The sequence below is a fragment of the Schistocerca serialis genome, chromosome 3 (assembly GCF_023864345.2).
Source record: "Schistocerca serialis cubense isolate TAMUIC-IGC-003099 chromosome 3, iqSchSeri2.2, whole genome shotgun sequence".
NCBI lineage: Eukaryota > Metazoa > Arthropoda > Insecta > Orthoptera > Acrididae > Schistocerca > Schistocerca serialis.
This window is the reverse complement of record NC_064640.1, coordinates 1,026,324,940-1,026,349,185: the sequence shown is the minus strand read 5'-3', so window position 1 is coordinate 1,026,349,185 and position 24,246 is coordinate 1,026,324,940. Positions and strand designations below refer to the sequence as shown.

The 24,246-nt window shown below is 42.3% G+C and overlaps 1 protein-coding gene across 1 annotated transcript in view; it reads right to left on the bottom strand.

Moving 5' to 3' along the window:
• The window catches only part of LOC126471374 (potassium channel subfamily K member 1-like), a 670,186-nt gene that overhangs the window by 3,597 nt on the left and 642,343 nt on the right, over positions 1 to 24,246 (bottom strand). The window contains exon 4 of the mRNA XM_050099495.1: positions 15,249 to 15,647. Coding sequence (XP_049955452.1) covers positions 15,249 to 15,647 — 399 coding nt within the window. The remainder of the gene's footprint in view (positions 1 to 15,248; positions 15,648 to 24,246) is intronic.

The following is a 24,246-nucleotide window of genomic DNA, read 5'->3' as shown; positions in this document are numbered from 1 at the left end:
TCTGAGTTTCTACAAAGGTAATTAGGTAGAGTATTTTTCTGTGTTTTAATGGTTGCTGGCTCACCCTATTTTTACCCAGTGATCAGCGATCACCTTTCCGTGTTGTAATAATTTAGCGAAATGAAATGATGGTATGGCATTGGCGGCCGGGAGTCCCCAACTTGTGAAGTGCCACCCACCACCGAGCTGCAAGTCTTTTCAGTTGACGTCACATTAGGCGACTTTCGTGTCGATCATGATCAAATGATGAGGAGGAAAACACAACACCCAGTCCAAGAGAAAGAAAACCTCCAACCCGGCTGCTGCATGGCAGTCAGATGCGCTGACCGCTCAGCTAAGAAGGCGGACTTATTTTAGCTATTGCATAGTTATCTTACGTGTATTTTAATAATGAATTTTACGAAATGCTTGTAGACTGAGGCTTGTGTAAAGGGAGTATCAAAAAGAAACATCCGATTTGGAACGTCTATATTTCTCAAATTAATAAACATATACAACGAATTTTGTCTTTTGGTGAAAAGGAAATTCAAAACTTTTTTTTATACCTTTTAATAGGTGTTCAATATGCCTCCCTTGAGATGCACGGCAATACGTCAATGCGGTATTCAAATTGTTCCCACACTGCAGTGAGCGTGTCTTGAGTTACAGCTTCCACAGCTGCTGTTATGCGATGTCTCAGTTCACGCATTGCTGTTGGTAACGGAGGCATATAAACAGAATCTTTTATAAACCACCAGGTCCTGTGACCTAAGAGACCAGTAATGTAAGGTGGAATCACATGGTCCAGTGTGACCGATCCATCGGTCAGTGACCGTTTGATTTAGAAGTTCCTGCACTTCCAGAAGCCAGTGTGGTGGTGCCCCATCCCGTTGATAAATGAAGTCGTTCGAATCAGTCCTCAACTGTGGGAAAAGAAAGTTCTCAAGTATATCGAGATATGTGCTTCTTGTTGAAGTGTTATCGGCGAAGAAATATGGACCATACACCTATTCCCGTGAAATGGCACAAAACACATTAAATTTTGGAGAGTCCCTCTCACGTTGTACAACTTCATGTGGTTGTTCCGTACCCCATATTCTCTCATTATGACGGTTCACCTTTGCCGGCCGGTGTGGCCGTGCGGTTCTGGCGCTTCAGTCTGGAACCGCGTGACCGCTACGGTCGCAGGTTCGAATCCTGCCTCGGGCATGGATGTGTGTGATGTCCTTAGGTTAGTTAGGTTTAAGTAGTTCTAAGTTCTAGGGGACTGATGACCACAGATGTTAAGTCCCATAGCGCTCAGAGCCATTTGAACGGTTCACCTTTCTATTTAAATGGAATGTTGCCTCGTCACTAAACACTAAGCATGGAAGAAAACTGTCACCTCCATCTTGCCAAGCACGAAATTACAGAAGTCGTAACGTTGTTGTTTGTCACCTTCACGAAAAGCTTGTACTAGCTGAATTTTATAAGGTTTCATGTGTATTCGTCGACGCAGTACGCGCCAGACGGACATCGAGGGCATGTTGAGCTGCATGGTGAAGGGATTTCTGCGGACTCCTTGTGAAACTATGACGGAAGCGTTCTACATCTATGTTAGACACTCGGGGACGGCCCGGCAATTTGCCTTTACACAAACAACCTGTTTCTCGGAGTTGTTCATACCATCGTGTAATGCTCTGTGCTACAGGAGGATTCACACCATATCTAGTACGAAGATCACGCTGAACAGTTATTACTGACCCGCACTCGCAAAACGTAGAACACAAAACGCTTTCTGTTGTCCCGACACCATTTTTACTAGAACTGAAGTGGGCGCACACTGCTGCTACCTAGCGGGAACCATGTAAAACTCGAGAGTTTGCTCTTTCCAACAGGACGTTTTTCACGCACATATCTCAAATAACATAATATATACGATTTCCTTAAATTGTATGATTCTTTTTGATACACCCTGTATTTTGTACTTGTGTGTGAAAGTGTGAATGTAAGTGAGTGAGAATGGAGCTTTAGTATGAGATCAGATGAGCTCGATATTGAGCGCCCTAACCATATAGTACAAGGACATAACCAGTACCAGATTGAATATTCACTCTTTACCGAAGTTTGCGTTGATTTGATACTTCCTAGTATATTCAGACTTTGTGCTTGTCTGGGACTCGAACATAGACTCTTAGCTTTTCGTGGGTAAATGCTCTACCGACTGACCTATCCAGGCTCCACTGAGACTCGCTCTCATCGCTTCACTTCCACTCAATCAGTAGAGCATTTGCTCACAAAGGGCAAAGGTTCTGGGTTTGAATCTCAGTCTGGGTGCTGACGCTGCTGCTGGTTAAGCGTCTGAAGAGACTAAACATCTAAGGACAGCAGTCTCTTATTCGCCTTCCACGACGGAGTCTGTACACCCCATCTGTCTACTTCTGGCGTTAATCCTGTGTACAACTGCGAGAATGTCTTCTAAATGCTTGTGTAATGTATATCTGAAGTGAGACGTGGGTATGAGCCCAGTTTTCACCTAATGGGGTGTGGAGAACCGCCTAAAACCCACACCCAGGCTGGCTGGCTCACCAGCCCTCATCATTCATCCGTCAGGCAGATTCGATCCGGGCCAGGCTCGCCTTCCCTAGCCCTGGAGATGGTGCTTTAATACGCTGGCAGTTCTCAGTATGGCACACTGATTTAATCTCACAGGAAGTTGCAGACAAGTACTTATTTTACAGTCGTGACGACCATAAATGGGACTCCGGGAAATCACATACAACTGCTGTAAGATCTCACCAACGATTGGTTTCTGTGAAAATTGGGGCTGAAAGGGTTGGCAATCGTCTTCTACAATCTATTCTTCTGCTATCATGCTTAAATTAAATAGTAAAATAGCTTACTATCGGTTTCAGCACGTCGCATTTACGAAATTACCACACACTGCTGTTCGCAATCTCTGCTTCCAGAGTTACGAAGCTCCTGTACACTTCAGTGTTGAGATGCGAGCACAGCTATCAACTTTAAGGTAAAGTGGACAGATTGGACATGACGTACTGTGTGCACGCTCGTTTGTTTGTTTTAACGCGCTAATACTTCTTCCGTGAGAGATATCGAAAATTTGGTTTCCATTTCTTCAGTTCTCACCAGTCGTCAACTGATTGAATAAAACAGTAATGAAATACAATCCTGGCATGCTCCATAGAGTTGGACGACCACTGCGGCCTGTGTGTTAAGCTTGTAACGAGGCTAAGGCCAGACTGTTTGAACACTTGTTGTAAGTTTACTAGAAAATACCTCGAATAAATATAATTTGTGTAAAGTTGTTGTTTTTTATTTATTTATACTCTTATGGATGTCTGCAATAACAGATGCGTTAGAAAGAAGATGTTCCTTGGCAAGAAATAATTCTTTGCTGTATATATTGTGAGAAAATAATTATGAAGTCCATTTTCAAAATAACGCCAGAGAAATAGAGGAGAGGCAAAAATAAATATATCTTTCAGTATTTTTAAAAATTTGGAACTCAACAATTGTTCCTAGAGATAATCACAGACGTGGGGCTCCGTAATTATGTTAAATACTAAGATCATATTGCAGTGGAAAGTTTATATACAGCTAATATAATATAGCTGCGGAAAATTTGTCAAGCTGACTATCCCAATTTCTGCTATATGCCAAATGTCATAAGCTATGAAATAACAGTACATAGACATCTTCAAAACAATTATTCCACTTGAATTTTGTTGATAATATAAATGAAGAAAAGGCCACAGAAATCATTAAAAGGTAATTCTCAGCAGCAACAGACTCAATATGTTAATAAAGAGATGCAGAAGTAATAACATAGTTCGACTGTGAGCTTCAGTGTATTGTTAAATTATAATCTGCCACATATCACTATCAAATAAAAAGTAGGAACTACAAACATGGATCGATAATCGAAGCAAATTTCAGCTAGGTATCAGTATATTTTATTAAATGACACGATCGGTTGTAAGCATGATTCTTGTTATGCTCTCGAACTTTCAAAAAGATGCAACGTGCAGTTTTTTTATTACCAGCTAATCAATTGTCACACTTTTCGTAGAAATGTATAATGATACGTTACGTGCAATGATAAGAAACTTTTATTTAAAAAGGTAAATTCGGATCCAGATATAAACTAATTTGTTGGAAGGTGTCTCTACCCGAGCACTAAGGAAATAAAATTAAATGTTCTCTCAGGGGCACTGCAGTTTTAACACGATCTGGATGCTTCTTTGAGGTTTTTATAAATAAAGGCCAATAAAATTCGTAATATGATTATAAAATACCGTCGCGTTGAGATCCGTGAATTTATTGACTTGCCATGCATGTAATGAAAAGCGTCAATACACTGCATGTCAAAAAAGTGAAGCACCCAGAAGACATGGTCAGATGTTAATCTAGCTTCGTACATGTACACACCATTGACGGGTATGTAAGTGATTGGAGTTACAGTTCTCTGTGACAGGTAGAATGGTGACCAGGATACATTAGCGTTGTTCGTGTTTAGTGTTGTTAGCAAGCCTGGTTAATGCATAAAAGGGGGAATGAACAGCGTCAGATATTGAGTCGTCATTGTGAAGGATACGGAGACGCTGCGTACTCCTGTGAAACAGCGTTATCAGCACCTGACAGAGTTTGAAAGAAGCCTCATTGGCGATCTCCACTTCACCGGCTGGTCGAATTGTGCAGTATGAAGATTTGTGAATTCAGATGTGGCAGTGGCCCGATGCTGGACTGCATGGAAATGTGAGGGCAAGCATACTCGTCTTCCAGGTTCCAGTCAACCATGTCTCACCACCACAAGGGTGCACCAATCCTCTCACATCTGTGCCTGCCATCATCCCGCACCATTGGTCAGAGACTAGCAGCAGCCGGACTACGGAATTAATATCCCACGCGTAGGCTGCTGTTACAATCACAACACAAACGGCTGTTTCTGGAGCGCTGCCGTCACCGAAAAGCAACGACTGCTGATTAATGGCGTCGTATTGTGTTCAGGTATGAATCACGGTTGTGCACTACCCCGGATGACCATCATCGGCTGGTACTGATTGAGGAAACTCTGAAGGCACAAAAAAAAAGGTCACTTACATCCTGCTTCCTCATGTGTTAACTCTCATACGGCAGTACCGTGGTGACATTTTTGAACAGGGCAATGCTCGACCACATATGGTTCGTCGCTCTGTGAGCTATCTGCGTGGTGTTAAGGCACTGCCGTGGCCAGTTCGATCGCCAGATCCGCCCCAAAAGGATATGTGTGAGACCAGCTCGGAAGTTAACACTGTCCAAGTGCCCGTACTTGGGATATCAAGGACCGATTACGACAGTTGTGGGAGAACTTGCCTTAAGAGAGGATACAACGGATTTGTGACACCCTTCCCAACCGAATCAGTGGTTGCATCCAGGCTGTAGGGGATAGGACGTGCTTGTGATAAACTGACTCATACTGCCAAGTTCTTTATAAATTTAACTCGATATTTTAATCACTGAAATTATATCATATACCATTTCAAACGGGGAAGCTTCATTTTGTTTCCTCCCCACTTCTGCGTGCGTTACCCCTTTTGTCAGACAGTGTAATATCCTGAATGAACTTAGGCGTATGAAGGAGCTAACAGTAAAATAGGTGCTTTATACGTTGACTCTAGGTCAAAACCGCTTGAAGAAAGACGTTTCAAACTCGTGTTTTCGGCGTTATGAAGCTATAGACGAAACGACGTATGATATTACAGCACATTGATAAAACTACCGTAAAAATGGTAGGGTGCCAATGTAAACGCACAGCAAAATCACATAACGAATCAGTTATAGTGGTGGATTCACAGGGTATCATCACAATTGACTTCTTGGAAGAGACTGTAACAAAAATTTATGTTACACCACTGTTCTTTATTTCCTAAACTCAACATACTTATTGGAGTGAATATATTTAATGAAACGAATTTATATCCTGTATGTCGGAACTAAGCAAGGTAGGAAACAATTTTTTGAGGGAATGAAGAAATGAAATGTCGCAGCACAAAAGTCGTTATGCAAAATTGAGTTTTTGAAGATAATCGTCTACTAGTAGTATAGTCACCTAGTTATGTAACATATTCATGGGCTTTTCAACTGGCATTCGACACATTTAATTTCTTACAAAGCTACAAGTAAAGCTGCTCCAAGCAAGTCAAAAACATTTAATTCGAGGATACTGATATTATCGGTATGCATGCGACAGCATGCGCTACCTAATACACTGATGGAAGAAAGGACCGCAACGCAAAGAAGGAGTTATGCGACATAAGCGAAAGTTGCTAGCCATGTTTCTACATCTGGAATATTACGCCTATTCATATTTCGCGCCAGCTGCGTAAGAGTGGCGCTAGTAGCAGCACTATGAGGATGCAAATCACGTTCCTTTAAGTACGGCTGTAACGGCTGTGAGCGTTAGTTACGTCTGAGACTGGAAGTGGTCAGCTGATGTTAGTCAAGAATGCCTTTAAGACGACAAAGATCCTATTGTCAACAGCTCATTGTGTTTGAAAGAGATCTTGTAAAAGGGCTACGATACACGGGAATGTACGGTCGCAACGAGACAGGACTCCTGCCTGATGGCCACGTGGCACTACCGAGAGAGACGACCATCGTGTTCGGCGTGGGGCCCTGGCGCATCGTACTGCATCGACTGCAGCAATTTAAGCAGCCGTTGGCACCACAGTGACACAAAGAACTGTTACAAATTGCTTACTTCAAGGACAGCACCGAGCCAGACGCCCTGTAGCGTCCATTCCACTGACCACAAACCACCGCTATTTTTGACTTCAGTAGCGTTAAGCGATAGCTCATTGGAGGGTACGGTGTAGGTCTGTTGTGTTTTCTAATGGAAGCTGACTCTGCCTCGCTACCAGTGAGGGCCGCTTGTTGATTAGAAGGGCCTGCAACTAACCTGTCTGAGTGCTAGACACACTGGATCTACACCTGGAGTTATGGTCTGGGGTTCAATTTCGTATGACGCGAAGAGCACTCTCGTGATTATCCCATGCTCCTTGACTGCAAATTTGTGCGTCAGTTTGGTGATGCGACCTGTTACGCTGCCATTTATGAACAGCATTCCAGAAGCATCCAACAGGATAATGGTTGCCTACACACGGCCGTTGTGACCCAGAATGTTCTATAGAGTGTCGACATGTTGCCTGGCCTGCTAGATCACCAGATATGTCTCCAGTCGAGCACATACGGGTCATCATCGGACGACAACTCCAGCTCATATACGAACAGACCCTATACTGACCGACCTAGTGCAACAGACATGGGACTCCATTCCACAAACTGAAATCCGGCAGCAGTGCGACACAATGCATGCAGGTTTGCATACTTGCATTCAATATTCTGGCGACTACACTTGTTATTATTGTACCAGCGTTTCACATTTGCAGTGGCGTATCTCGTGCTTACATTAATGTGTGATCTTGGTATGTTAAACGATTAAATATGTTACTTAGGCAAATGTATTCCAGAAATTTCGTTACTTTAGATTAATTATTTTTCGGCGTTGCCATATTTCTCCGTTAGAGGATGTTCCATAGCGCCGTGCATGAAAACAGGATTTTTCCAGGGCTCATACCTCGTCTTCTATTGGTGATAGTGATATGGTCAACTGGTTTGGATATCCCTTTCGCTGTGGACCATTTGTATACCCAACAGAAGGATCGTCTTACTGTAGCTATCCTACAGTGCAGGGTCAAAGGCTGAATGTTACACACTTCGTGAGCTTAGACAAATGGAACAAATCGGTTGGTTGTTTTTCCATTAGATGTAGTCTACGGTACGCCTTAAGAGCCTTATGGAAGCACCATTTAGTTCATGAGTGGTTTCTGAGAAAACACGAAAAAATGGTTTTCTGGCACCAAAACCGAGCTGCAGATTTTAAGACAGCTGTGCACAGAAAATGTCTGAAATTTTGTATGTATTCCTGAAATCCCGATCTCGAACAACCCTGAAAATTTTCTAGATATTTCTAACCATTTCCAACAACAGAGGTTCAAAGTTACCATACTTGAACACGGAAAATACGCACGTAAAATCAGGTGTGAGGCGAAAACGTAGTTTATAAAGTGATGTAGCTTGGAGGAATATGCTGTGAACTGTATTCCTTATCACTCGAAGGGTTCTGGGAACTCCATGTTGTAGTACTGAAGCACATGCAAAATATTTATGCACGTAAAATTCGGTCTGAGGTGTAAAACTATACAGGCTGAGTCACCTAACGTTACCGCTGGATGTATTTCGTAAACCACATCAAATACTGACGAACCGATTCCACAGACCGAACGTGAGGAGAGGGGCTAGTGTAATTGTTTAATAAAACGGTTCAAATGGCTCTGACCACTATGGGACTTAACTTCTGAGGTCATCAGTCCCCTAGAACCTAGAACTTAGAACTTTTTTTTTTTTTTTGGTCATCAGTCTACTGACTGGCTTGATGCGGCCCGCCACGAATTCCTTTCCTGTGCTAACCTCTTCATCTCAGAGTAGCACTTGCAACCTACCTCCTCAATTATTTGCTTTACGTATTCCAATCTCTGTCTTCCTCTGCAGTTTTTGCCCTCTACAGCTCCCTCTAGTACCATGGAAGTCATTCCCTCATGTCTTAGCAGATGTCCTATCATCCTGTCCCTTCTCCTTATCAGTGTTTTCCACATATTCCTTTCCTCTCCGATTCTACATAGAACGTCCTCATTCCTTACCTTATCAGTCCACCTAATTTTCAACATTCGTCTATAGTACCACATCGCAAATGCTTTGATTCTCTTCTGTTCCGGTTTTCCCACAGCCCATGTTTCACTACCATACAATGCTGTACTCCAGACGTACATCCTCAGAAATTTCTTCCTCAAATTAAGGCCGGTATTTGATATTAGTAGACTTCTCTTGGCGAGAAATGCCTTTTTTGCCATAGCGAGTCTGCTTTTGATGTCCTCCTTGCTCCGTCCGTCATTGGTTATTTTACTGCCTAGGTAGCAGAATTCCTTAACTTCATTGACTTCGTGACCATCAATCCTGATGTTAAATTTCTCGCTGTTCTCATTTCTACTACTTCTCATTACCTTCGTCTTTCTCCGATTTACTCACAAATCATACTGTGTACTCATTAGACTGTTCATTCTGTTCAGCAGATCATTTAATTCTTCTTCACTTTCACCCAGGATAGCAATGTCATCAGCGAATCGTATCATTGATATCCTTCCACCTTGTATTTTAATTCCACTCCTGAACCTTTCTTTTATTTCCATCATTGCTTCCTCAATGTACAGATTGAAGAGTAGTGGCGAAAGGCTACAGCCTTGTCTTACACCCTTCTTAATACGAGCACTTCGTTCTTGATCGTCCACTCTTATTATTCCCTCTTGGTTGTTGTACATATTGTATATGACCCGTCTCTCCCTATAGCTTACCCCTACTTTTTTCAGAATCTCGAACAGCTTGCACCATTTTACATTGTCGAACGCTTTTTCCAGGTCGACAAATCCTATAAAAGTGTCTTGATTTTTCTTTAGCCTTGCTTCCATTATTAGCCGTAACGTCAGAATTGCCTCTCTCGTCCCTTTACTTTTCCTAAAGCCAAACTGATCGTCACCTAGCGCATTCTCAATTTTCTTTTCCATTCTTCTGTATATTATTCTTGTAAGCAGCTTCGATGCATGAACTGTTAAGCTGATTGTGCGATAATCCTCGCACTTGTCAGCTCTTGCCGTCTTCTGAATTGTGTGGATGATGCTTTTCCGAAAGTCAGATGGTATATCGCCAGACTCATATATTCTACACACCAACGTGAATAGTCGTATTGTTGCCACTTCCCCCAATGATTTTAGAAATTCTGATGGAATGTTGTCTATCTCTTCGGCCTTATTTGACCGTAAGTCCTCCAAAGCTCTTTTAAATTCCGATTCTAATACTGGATCCCCTATCTCTTCTAAATCGACTCCCGTTTCTTTTTATATCACATCAGACAAATCTTCACCCTCATAGAGGCTTTCAATGTATTCTTTCCACCTATCTGCTCTCTCCTCTGCATTTAACAGTGGAATTCCCGTTGCACTCTTAATGTTACCACTGTTGCTTTTAATGTCACCAAAGGTTGTTTTGACTTTCCTGTATGCTGAGTCTGTCCTTCCGACAATCATATCTTTTTCGATGTCTTCACAATTTTCCTGCAGCCATTTCGGCTTAGCTTCCCTGCACTTCCTATTTATTTCGTTCCTCAGCGACTTGTATTTCTGTATTCCTGATTTCCCCGGAACATGTTTGTACTTCCTCCTTTCATCAGTCAACTGAAGTATTTCTTCTGTTTCCCATGGTTTCTTCGCAGTTACCTTCTTTGTACCTATGTTTTCCTTCCCAACCTCTGTGATGGCCCTTTTTAGAGATGTCCATTCCTCTTCAACTGTACTACCTACTGCGCTATTCCTTATTGCTGTATCTACAGCGTTAGAGAACTTCAAACGTACCTCGTCATTCCTTAGTACTTCCGTATCCCACTTCTTTGCGTATTGATTCTTCCTGACTAATGTCTTGAACTTCAGCCTACTCTTCATCACTACTATATTGTGATCTGAGTCTATATCTGCTCCTGGGTACGCCTTACAATCCAGTATATGATTTCGGAATCTCTGTCTGACCATGATGTAATCTAATTGAAATCTTCCCGTATCTCTCGGCCTTTTCCAAGTATACCTCCACCTCTTGTGATTCAGGGTATTCGCTATTACTAGCTGAAACTTGTTACAGAACTCAATTAGTCTTTCTCCTCTTTCATTCTTTGTCCCAAGCCCTGTAACCTTTTCTTCTACTCCTTCCCCTACAACTGCATTCCAGTCGCCCATGACTATTAGATTTTTGTCCCCCTTTACATACTGCATTACCCTTTCAATATCCTCATACACTTTCTCTATCTGTTCATCTTCTGCTTGCGACGTCGTCATGTATACCTGAACTATCGTTGTCGGTGTTGGTCTGCTGTCAATTCTGATTAGAACAACCCGGTCACTGAACTGCTCACAGTAACACACCCTCTGCCCTACCTTCCTATTCATAACGAATCCTACACCTGTTATACCATTTTCTGCTGCTGTTGATATTACCCGATTCTCATCTGACCAGAAATCCTTGTCTTCCTTCCACTTTACTTCACTGACCCCTACTATATCTAGATTGAGCCTTTGCATTTCCCTTTTCAGATTTTCTAGTTTCCTTACCACGTTCAAGCTTCTGACATTCCACGCCCCGACTCGTAGAACGTTATCCTTTCGTAGATTATTCAATCTTTTTCTCATGGTAACCTCCCCCTTGGCAGTCCCCTCCCGGAGATCCGAGTGGGGGACTCTTCCGGAATCTTTTGCCAATGGAGAGATCATCATGACACTTCTTCAATTACAGGCCACATGTCCTGTGGATACACGTTACGTGTCTTTAATACAGTGGTTTCCATTGCCTTCCGCATCCTCATGTCGTTGATCATTGCTGATTCTTCCGCCTTTAGGGGCAATTTCCCACCCCTAGGACAAGAGAGTGCCCTGTACCTCTATCCGCTCCTCCGCCCTCTTTGACAAGGCCGTTGGCAGAATGAGGCTGACTTCTTATGCCGGAAGTCTTCGGCTGCCAATGCTGATTATTTATCAAAATTTAGGCAGTGGCGGGGATCGAACCCGGGACCGAAGACGTTTTGATTATGAATCAAAGACGCTACCCCTAGACCACAGGTACTCCCAACTTAGAACTATTTAAACCTAACTAACCTAAGGACATCACACACATCCATGCCCGAGGCAGGATTCGAACCTGCGACCGTAGCAGTCGCGCGGTTCCGGACTGCGCCTAGAACCGCTAGACCACCGCGGACGGCAATTGTTTAATACAAACCATACAAAAATGCACGGAAGTATGTTTTTTTAACACAAACCCACGTTTTTTTAAAATGGAACCACGTTAGTTTTATTAGCACATCTGAACATATAAACAAATACGTAATCAGTGCCGTTTGTTGCATTGTAAAATGTTAATTACATCCGGAGATATTGTAACCTAAAGTTGACGCTTGAAACCTCCAATGTTCAGTTGTGTGTTGTAACAAACACGGGCCACGGTCGGCGAGCAGCATCTGCAGGGACATGTTTACGATGACGACCGTGTTTACGAGCGTGGCTGTAGTGCACCGTTGTGGTTTGGTCTAGCTGTCGCAGTGTCCGCATGTAGCGCTTGCTGCTATTGTTATTCTGCATTCGTCTCCGCACGCAGACCAACTGTAGTACACCATGTTACCAGACGTCTGTGATAGTGTAGTGTTGTAGGAACTGTGACCATGGTGTATTCGAACTTTGAAAAGGCAGAGATGATACTCATCTATGGCGAGTGTCGACGAAATGCAGCTGAAGCCTGCAGGGTGTATGCAGAACGGTACCCGGACAGAGAACATCCAACGTGCCGCCCATTGCAAAACATCTACCGCCAACTGTTTGCAACAGGTATGGTCGTAGCACGCAAACGGGTCCGTAACAGGCCCGTCACAGGAGAAGCGGGTGCAGTTGGTGTGTTAGCTGCTGTTGCCATGAACCCACACATGAGTACACGGGACATTGCGAGAGCCGGTGGACTGAGTCAAAGTAGTGTCATGCGCATACTGCATCGTCACCGCTTTCACCCGTTTCATGTGTCGCTACATCAGCAATTACAGGGTGATGACTTTAATCATCGAGTGCAATTCTGTCAATGGGCATTAACAGAAAATGCGTTGCAGTTCTACCTGTTTACCGATGAAGCGGGTTTCACAAACCACTGGGCAGTGAATCTACGGAACATGCATTACTGGTCCGTGGACAATCCTCGCTGGTTCAGACAGGTAGAGCGACAGCGACCGTGGACTGTAAATGTACGGTGCGGAATCATTGGTGACCACCTCATTGGTCCTCACTTCATTGCAGGGGCCCAAACAGCTGCAACATACATCGCGTTTCTACAGAATGATCTGCCAACGTTGCTCAAAAATGTCCCACTGGAAACGCGTCGACGTATGTGGTATCAGCGTGATGGTGCACCTGCACATTCCGCAATTAACACTAGGCTGACCCTTGACAGGATGTTCGACGGGCGTTTCATAGGACGTGGAGGACGCATAAATTGGCCAGACCGTTCTCCTGATCTTACACCTCTGGACTTCTTTCTGTGGGGTACGTTAAAGGAGAATGTGTACCGTGATGTGCCTACAACCCCAGAGGATATGAAACAACGTATTGTGGCAGCCTGCGGCGACATTACACCATATGTACTGCGGCGTGTACGACATTCATTACGCCAGAGATTGCAATTGTGTGCAGCAAATGATGGCCACCACATTGAACATCTATTGGCCTGACATGTCGGGACACACTCTATTCCACTCCGTAACTGAAAACGGAAACCACGGGTGTACGTGTACCTCACCCCTCATGGTAATGTACATGTGCGTCAGTGAAAAAGACCAATAAAAAGGTGTTAGCATGTGGACGTAATGTGCTGTTCCAGTCTCTTCTGTACCTAAGGTCCATCACCGTTCCCTTTGGATCCCTACGTAATTCGGTGCTCTCCGATACACACGATCGAACAGCGGAGGAGTGGTACTCAAGCGTCAACTTTAGGTTACAATATCTCCGGATGTAATTAACATTTTACAATGCAACAAACGGCACTGATTACGTATTTATTTATATGTTCAGATGTGCTAACGAAACTAACGGGGTTCCATTTAAAAAAAAACGTAGGTTTGTGTTAAAAATCATACTTCCGTGCATTTTTTTATGGTTTGTATTAACCAATTACACTAGCCCCTCTCCTCACGTTCGGTCTGTGGAATCGATTCGTCAGTATTTGATGTGGTTTACGAAATATATCCAGCAGTAATGTTAGGTGACTCACCCTGTATAGCCTTTGGGTTACTTCAATTTCACATAAGTAAGCTATCAAAATTTTACTAAACCATAAATTGCTTTTGACATGAGTGACGTGCCCTGCTTTACCAACAAAAGACGGAAACCAGCGGAAAAATGCTCCTATCGGAGCACATAAAGGACGAATATGCTGCCGTTTATTGAAAGATTCTGACTGAAAAGTGGGGTACTGGCTGCCTCGTTCTACCTTCCTCAGCACCTTTAAAATTTTTCCGAAAAATTTTGGCATGCGAATATATTCACTCTTTTTTAGGCTGGACTGCGGGAGACAGTAGCAGCGGGAAAAAGACAGAAAAGTAATAAATACTAGAAGGTAGCAGACAGTTGCTGTGGTATAGAAAGAGCGAAGGAGACAATGGCCGTGAGACAGAAAGAGAGGGACACAGTGACAGTGGAACATAGTTGACAGTGACAGAACAGTGTTAGGAAATGATTGAAGGAAACAGTACTAATGGGAGAGGAATAAAGAGAAGGAGAAAGTGGGTGAGAGCCAGTGATAATGAGAGACAGAGTATTGATAATGACAACGAGGAAGACAGAGATACTGATTGCGAGAAGGGACGGCATCAGTGCGATGATGTGAATGGGATAGTTGCAGTAAGAGATAGGAAGAGGGAGACAGTGGCAGTGACAGTGAGAGGAGACAATATTAGTACGACAGTACGAAGGAGACTGTGGCTGTGAGACAGGGGACAGTGCCAGTTAGGGAAGCACAGACAATGACTTTGACTTGGGCTGAATAAGTGAGTGAGAATCAACAAGTGGGAGTGGATGCGTATGAGCGACTTACAGTGATGGGGTCGTGGGTGTGAGCGAGCTATAGTTCAGGGAGATTGTATGAATGAGACGTGAGTTGAATGTTAAAAGGAGAGCGAGTATGTTTGCATGCCAAAATTTTTGAGAAAAGTTTAAAGGCGCTAGGGAAGGTAGAATGAAGCAGCTGGAACCCCACTTTTCAGTTAGTCTTTTAATAAACAGGAGCACATTACCTTCTTTTGAGCTACGATAGGAGCATTTTTCCGCTGGTGACTATATGTTCGACTATGTGCATCTGGTTAGTGTTTGCATTGAGCAAATATTTTTCCATGATAGTGATTATATACACATAAAAACTGTTCTTATCTTAACGTCTTTTCCTTATAGTAACTTATGTGTTCACATAAAATTCCAGTAGCTTCGTCCTGGTAGACGAGTGAATCAGTGAGGCTAACAGTATTAATTGTAATACAGTGACAATCAGAAGTACAGAAGCAGAGTTTGTCTACTGTGACTATCAAAATGATTCATTCAGTTTCTTACCTGTGGTTGCAACCTTATACAGGGGTCTGTATGCCTGATTTGGAGAATCTCCTGGAATGTAGTCACCAAGGCCCACAGTTGTGAGTGATATAAAGCAGTAATACAGAGAATCCAGGAAGTCCCACTCTGGTTCAAGTGCTGCAAAAACTGAAGCAGGCAGCATCATGAAAAATGCGACGAGCACTGTGACAACGATAGCAAGATGCAGCAGACGGATATTGAAGGGCTGATACAGATGGCCAAGGCGTGAGTTCAGGGTCTGCAGCAGCACTGTTGTTGGAACCATCAATCTTTCCACCAGGGCTGTCAGCAGCACCAAAGTCAGAGGGATTCCCAGCATTGCGTATATCATGCAAAACACCTTTCCACCTTTGGAAAGCGGTGTCACATGCCCATAACCTGCAACAAATGACACCCTTTTTAACGAAGAATAATTTATATATGTAAAATAATAATCGAAAAGCCGATATTTGCTTCAAAATTTCTATGAAACTCATTATTACAAACTTAAGAACATAAACCCTCCCCACAAAAACAGCAGTTAAGAAATAGTAGGTATATTCAGCTCATGGACAACACTTTGATACATGTGTAATAATTTCTGCTGTTTAAACCGTCCTAGTCTTACATTAACTTTTCTTTAAGCATTCCCTAAACACTTATAAATTTCACTTCATAGATTCACTAGCTCCATGTACAAGAAGTCCACAAGCTTTCTTTCAGTTTCACTCATCGTTTTCTTAGCTTTGGCTTCATGTTTTCCCAAACTTAATATTATTGATAAATGAGTGTTAATTGCTGCTACTACGTTAAATATATGTCCTGCGCCATTCTGTAATGTAGTTGGCGATGGTTTAATTTTTACACACGTTACATAAATGTAGATTTAAAAATTCTGATATTGATAACTTAATTGAATCATTGAACTGGTCCTTTTCAGTGATATTCCAAAATTTGCTGGCAGGAGTTGTCTCCACAGTCAGAACATTAAAACGCATTTTTTATATTGGCAACTTATTGGTTTATCAACATTCATTATTCCTGGAAGCAACATACTTTCTACACAAAGGAAAAGCACCATTTAGCGCAAAAGCTGGTTGATACAGAGATCAAACTATTAAAAGTGTGGAGCAAATTTTGACATTTGCTCTGATTCTATGACTCACTTCAAAGAAGTCGTCTGAAACTGAAAAATAAAAATTTATTTTGTGTCGTGTATACAAAATTGTATAAAGAATTATTCCATTTATATGTAATTGTATTCAATTATTCATTGTTGGGGACTACAATTTCTCACATAGAGGGAAGTTAAGTGTGGTAAATTGCCTACTGAATAGCGTAATTACCATTTCAGATCAGTAGAAGTATGAGTAAAGAATTAGAACAGTAAAAGAAATTGAAAACGTATAACAACGATAAATCGTTGAACTATGAACTAAGAAAGGCATGTGACACACTATGAATAGAGACAATTAATTGCGAGAATATGGTCATGCAGTGCAGAGGAGTGTACATGCGCTGATAACCTCTCCTTGTGCGCCTCTAAGCTCCATAGGAGTGTACAGAGTGCAAGGTACGAGGAAAATCGTGATGTAAAATATACAGTAACCACTTTGTGGCAACAGAATATCTGATGCTGTTTGGCTATATGCTAAACATACTAAAGTCCAAAAAAGATTCTTGCTGCAGGAGTTCGACATAATCCTTCGAGCACTTCTGCAGGAACTATATTTCTGAAGCTTGTTTCCAGCCTTATTTTTTCTTTCTCTTGTGCTATAACACCGCTTTTGAGTGTTCTGAGACGAAATTGAGTTTTTGACTGTTGCGATGCTATGTTGACTTGTCTTGCTAGCAGACTTTACGGACTCCTAACAATAGAAAATTTTCTGTACTGGCTTGGCTGGTGCACTCTGCCAACAATCGCAGATCTATTACAGAGCCTTCGAAGCTATTGTGTCTTATGCAGGGTTAAGGGGAGAGCTACGTAAGTTCAGCAACGGTGATGTACTAAACCTAGTGTCAGAAACGGCAGAGCATTAAAGAGAATTGCTGTCTTTAATAAAACTATTCTTCATTTACAAGTAGAAAGAAAAAGTGTTAACGAAGGCAGTGTGATGGGAACTATTCATGGCATAGCTCACGTTACCATCTCTGTTGGAAATCAGTCAAATACCAAAAAGAGGCTTGAGTGCTGGAAGGAATACAAAACTTTCTCTATCAACCAGTCGTACTTTATAATCTGGGCCAGTAAATCTACACTTCTACGCAACAGTGGGAAGGATAGCGCATAACGAAATTTTAATTACTGTATGTAGTAAAGAAGGAAAAACCAGGGCCGTTTTGAGTACATTCTTTCACACAAGTGTCTTATTATTTGATGTCCCCTCCCCCTCCATTTTCCCTCATACACTTTCTCCTATGTCAGTTTTCGTTACTCATTGTGAAACTCACTGCATATAAATCTTGCAATTCGATGACCCTGCCACCCACATCATCTTGGGGCCCAAGCGGCCTCTACTAATTGTACGTCCTGTATAGAAACCTTACAGTTGCGGGACCTCTGGCGTCTCTCTCAGCTTGGCACCCCAAGGAATCTATACTAATTTTATGTCCTGTATAGAAATCTTATAGCTGTGGAGCATCTGCCACCCCTCTCAGCTTGATAGCCGAAGCGGCCTCTACTAACTGTATGTCCTGTACAGAAATCCTGCGGCGGTGGCACGTCTGGCACCCCACTCAGCTTGACGTCCCAAGCGGCCTCTCCTAATGGTACTACCTGTATAGAAACCTTATCTCTCAGTTTGATGCTCCAACCAGCCGGTTTTAGTTGTACATCTTCTATAGAAATCTTACAATTTCAGCACCTCTGGCGCCCCTCTCAACTTTGTGCCCCAGGTGACCTCTACTAATTGTACATCCTGTATAGAAATTTTACAGTTGTGGCATCGGTGGCCACCATCTCAGAGTCCCAAGCGTCGGTTTTTGTCACGTGGGTCTCACACCGGCCCTTGGAAGAACTTAACAATTTAATCTGTAGGAGATCCGGAGGTATACAGGGTGCAAAAGTTGGTACACAAGCTGCTGCCACTTCTGGCAGCAATGGTGTCTTCACTCCACTAGGAATTGACTGAAACTGAGCTTGGATGACACATACAGTTGCGTCATTCCACGCTGCTTCAACTCAGCTCTATGATTGAGTTCATCAGTCATAATGGACAGCGAGTGGTGGTGTGCCAGTCTCTCAGTAACCCATGAACAGGTGTTTTGGATGAATGTGAGATATGAAGAACGTGCTGGGAGGGCAGTAGCAGAAGTTAATCTTTATCGAGATAGGTCAGGACAGCCTAGGCTACACGCAATTTTACATTATCTTGTTGAAAGACAACATAATGGAGACATTCAGGGTAGGCCGTAGCCAACGGCCTTAACAAGCCGGCAATTTAACCGCTCATATCCAGATATTACTGACTATAACAACCAGAGGTGATCGAGTTGTGCACCCAATGACATCCCATACCATCACACCAGGTACCTGGCCTGTATGACGATAACAAATGCAAGATGACAACTTTTGTCCTGTCTGGAGCCTTCAAGCGTGGATGCATCCATTGTGTTGCTATACGAAAAGCTGGAACTCGTATGAAAATACAATTTGTCGCTACTCACGTGTCCATTGTTGATGATGGGTGCACCACTTGATCATGGGTGCACCACCGTCAGAGCAAGTCCCACTTTTGGTGTGTAAAGGGAAGGCGTAATAAAGATCTCAGTGCTGAAGTTCCGTGGTATTTCATACATCGTCGCACTGTGCATATGAACATTTCCCTAGTTGCAGACAAGTCCATTTCCAGATCAAGACACCTGACGTGGCTGTACGAGTTTCCACAGCCGAGCGAACAATATGCACGATCGGAAGCTAATTGCGTGAGGTTGCCGGGCTCCTGCATGGCGTCGAGTATGGTCCTCCTGAACCCACAGATTCCGTATCTGCTTGACAGTCAAGGGATTCCGACCAATGTGAGCAGCAATGCCGCGGAACGAGAAACTGCCCTTTCGATAGGTCCTGATTGTCTGTTCTCAAATTCCGAAACGTGCTAGTACACGGTTCTGCTTCTTACACGAGGTAAAACACGGTCTTTTCACAACCCACGTTCAAATGTGATTTCTGAATGTTGAGCCCACTAAGTAATACTTCCTTATGTATAGAATATAGGTGGCCTCAGTCCTATTTACTTTGTGATGTGGCTCTGAAATGCTAATCATTTGCACACCCAATTATTTAACACATTTCACTTCATTTCGACGTTAGCTGTATGCTTCCTTCTTCATGTCACAGTTTTGATGGCCGACACTGCAGCCTTACATGGGTACATACCACAGGTCGTGTTTACATATGGGGAACACCAAGGTAAGTTTTCGCTGCAGACGTATTTATCCAGCGGTGCTGCTATGTGGAGGTTCTGTAATAATTTGGGATGTTACATAGTAGTTTTCATTGTGCTTTCATAGTGTGAGTGGCTTAAAATGGTTGATTCTAACATGTCTTATCTGTGTCTCTGTGGAAGCGTAAAATTTTGTATTTGGTTTTCGTGTAATTAAAGCCAGACGATTGCATCATAAATTATGCATTAGCTATTCTCTTTATTATTCGTTTAATATTATATTTTGTTCCATTCAAGGCAAAAAATAAAATCAAACCCAGCTCTCTAGAACAGATGGTCAATGGTCTTCAATCCGAAGACTGAGTTGATGCAGCTCTCCGTGCAACCCCCTCCCGTGCAAGCCTTTTCATCTCCAAATAACTACTGCAACCTACGTATTTTAGAACCTGCTTATTGCATTCATGTCTTGGTCTCTCTCTATAGTCTTTGTGCCCCACATTTCTCTCCAATACGAAATTGGTGATCACTTGATGTCTCACAATGTGTACTGTCAAGTGATTCCTTCTTTTAGGCAACTAGTGTCACAAATTTCTTACCTCCCCAGTTCTGATCGGTACCTCGTCAGTAGTTACGCGATCTACACATCTAAACTTCGACGTTCTCTTGTAACACCATAATTCACCTTTTCCTTGTAACACCATATTTCATATTCTGTTCTTGTCTAAAATGTTTGTCATCAATGTTTCACTTCCATATATGGCTACACTCCATACAGACAACTTCAGAAAAAGTCTTCGTAATACTTAAATCTATTTTAGATATTAGCAAATTTCTCTTGTTCAGAAACGCTTTTCTTGCCATTGCCAATCTACATTTTACATCCTCTCTACTTCTGCCATTATCATTTAATTCGCCTCCCAAATAGCAAAACTCATCTACTGCTTTTAGTGTCTCGTTTCCTAATCTAATTCCCTCATTATCACCTGATTTAATTCGACTACATTCCATTATCATTGTTTTACGTCTGTTGATGTTCATCTTATATCCTCCTTTCAAGATTCCGTCCGTTTCGTTCAACTGTTCTTCCAAATCCTTCGCTGAATAACAATGTCATCGGCAAACCTCAAAGCTTTTATTTTTTCTCCTTGAACTTTAATTCTTTCTCCAAATTTTTCTTTGATTTCCTTTACTGTTTGCTCAAGGTACAGATTGAATAACATTGGGGACAGGCTACAATCCTATCTCACTCCCCTCTCAACCTCTGCTTCCCTTCCATGCCTCTCGACTCTTACAACGTCCGTCTGGTTTCTGTACAAGTTGCATGTAATCTTTCGCTTCCTGCGTTTTACACCTGTTACCTGCAGAATTTCAAAGAGTGTATTCCATTCGACATTGTCAAAAGCTTTCTCCACATGTATAAAAGCTATAAATGTAGGTTTGGCTTCTCTTAACCTAGTGTGGCCTTCGAAATGAAACGTTTTGATCGCAAATCATATTTATGAAAATTGCAGTTATTCGAAAGTCAACGTAAGGCTCAGAGTGACTCAAAGAAACAATTAAAAGTACGTAGAAATAAACGAACATTTCAACTCCAAATCAATATTTAATAGCGCTATCACTCGCTACCACGTTAAAAGATCAAGGGCAATGAATAATGAACGATCTTTACGAGCGAACTGCCGCCTCATGAAAACTAAGACTGATTCACCTGATGCCACACCGGATGAGTGTAACGGCCAGGTAAAATACGGTTACTGCCGCGAATTGAATATATCTTCAGCATTCCTCGTAATGTGTGGACGGGCAATGTCCTATTGGAAATCATCGCGCAGAATGTGATGAAGAAAGAGACTTGTGATTCTATAGCTTGACTGCTGCAGCAGTTACTGTTGAGAGCAGTCACCGCCAAAGAGACTCGAGACTCTTCGGAAAAAGTCACTAATTGCAAAGTTTAGGGACACGGTAATCAGTGAGGTAACATAATTTTCTTATTTCATTCATTAACGTTTTGCGGAAATATATTTCGTGGTAACTTTTCACTTAGACGAACATTGGACACAAAAATATACTTAAAATTATGTTTAGGGTTTTCACACGCGTATCTTCCTGGTATGTGATTAAAAATTAGGCGATATTAACTGCGGCCTGTCAATACTTTTTTAGTAAATTAAGTTTGTTGTGAACCATCCATCCGATTTTGAGATAAATAGTAATATTTACAAATATAGTATTAAAAGGGAAATGATTCCAACTATCACGTAGTATATCTAGCTTTGGCACAGAAAGGAATTAAATACTCAGCAATAAAACTCTTTGACAATCTGCCTACGGAAATAAAGATAAAATGTCTAAAACGAAAAAAGTTTCCATGTACAGATTATGTTTGTTATTCATTAACAAATCCTTCTACAGCGTAGAGAAATTATTGAATAGAAATAAGTAGTCAATGAGAAACTAGAATTTAGTCACACTGACGTATTTCTTAAGATATGTACACCGGTAAAGATGTTCCACATGACAACAAATACTGATAGTGCTGTCTCTGGAACAGGTACCTAACTACAAAGGTATAACCGTTTCTCAGCTACCCGAATTTTACACAATTGTTCACATAGGTCTCAAACGATGTTTTGGCAATAGTCTTCCAGATACCAGCTGCATTTCTAATCATCCAGAGAACGAAAGGCAACTGCCAGTCACCCATCTATAACTCTAATATCCTTTTACATACACATCAATGACACCAACGGCACAGATGACTACTCAAAGACCCTTGAACGTCTGTGTGTATGTGTCATAGAAAAACCTAAAAACAAAGCGACACATCCGTTACAATGTTTGTATCTGGTGAGATATGACAGAACATAGAATTCATAGATATATTATCCCATTTACGCATCCTTTGGTAATCAATCGGATCCTCATATCTAGCGCTTGATCCACGTTTAAAAAGGTGCTCCCTACTTACATTATAAATTAGAGACTATAAATACTGAAACTTAATTGTTACTGTAGAATATAGCTAAAGTGATCTCAAATGGTTCAAATGGCTCTGAGCACTATGGGACTTAACTTCTAAGGTCATCAGTCCCCTAGAACTTAGAACTACTTAAACCTAACGAACCTAAGGACATCACACACATCCATGCCCGAGGCAGGATTCGAACCTGCGACCGTAGCGGTCGCGCGGTTCCAGACTGTAGCGCCTTTAACCGCTTGGCCACCACGGCCGGCTAAAGTGATCTCAGAAATGGCCACTGGATACTTGTGTTTTCTCGTTTAACACGTTGACTCGTTTACCTCTGAAAAAGCAAAATATTTCTATTCCCTCTAAAATAAATAGGAGAGTGGTGGTGATGAGAACGGAGGACTGGCTAGAGGTGGTGACGAGACTAGGGTTGCTGTGGGGGACCAGGAGAGAGGGGTAGCTGGTATTGGGATCTATACATTTGAGAGGGAAGTGGGTGGGAGGCAACAGGGATGAGGAAAAGCAAAAGGTGTGGTATAGGGAGAGAAGGAGAAGGGAGACTTTGGGTGGGGGTGGATAGGGTGGGATGGATTCTTATTCGGTATGATGGGTATTATTTGGGGCTGAGTTCATAGCCTAGGAGAGGGGAAAGGGTTGTAATTTTTTTAATGAGTATGTAGTTTGTGTGCTAGAGGAGGATTGGTGGGATATGTTAGGAGAGGCATGGCAGCGCACTTGAATTGGAAAGGAGAGCAGACACAAGAGAATTGTTGGAGTTGAGTTTGCAGATGGTGTAGGTTCTTCAGAGGTGTTCTATGTGAGTGGGGAGAGGTGGGTGACGGATCCTCGTGAGGGGAGGTAAAAGGATACAGAAAGTGTGGCGGAAAGCATGGCGTTCGAAGATCTGGAGGCACTTATAGAACTTGTAAGGGCCAGATATCAGGGCAACAGTCGCATAGAAAAGCATGCGGTAGATCAAGGAGCTGTACATGTGAAGACAGTGGTGTGCTATAGTCCCCATGTTTAGCCAGGTAGTAGCCTTAGTCTGTCGTGGGCTTTCTGTTGGATGTTTAGTAGGTGAGGTGTCCACGTTAGTTTCCGATCGAAGGTTAGTCCAAAGTTTTTTGGCACCTTTTTTTTCCTTGTTATTTCATCCCCCTCGCCACATATGGTGGGGGTTGGGCTGCCAGAAGTACAGTTCTCTGCTCTTCAGCCAAGCCAATTAAAAAAATTACAATGATAAATATAAGCAAAATTTTTGTTTTTTTTCTATTTTAAATTAAGAATCGAAGATAGGCAGTTAAAATATGGAAGTACATACATTTTAAAAACATATCACAGGGAGGTTAAATTCCTCTGATAAAAACACCGAAGCACTGCACTTTCACTTAAAAACTAAAGGACCTGCACTAGGATGAGAGGTATTGTTTTAGCACCATATAATGGCATGCTTAATAAAGGTTACTTATGAATGTGGTGGTAATGGGAACAACTTTCACAGATGTGAATCTGCAGCGGCTATGGGCCCATACATGCAAAAGACTATTCAGCATATTAAATTAGTACTAGGAATAAGAACAATCCTATAAAGACTTAAAGCGATGGACTATGTTATGTAAAGGAGCCGGGAAGACACGTTTACAACCGC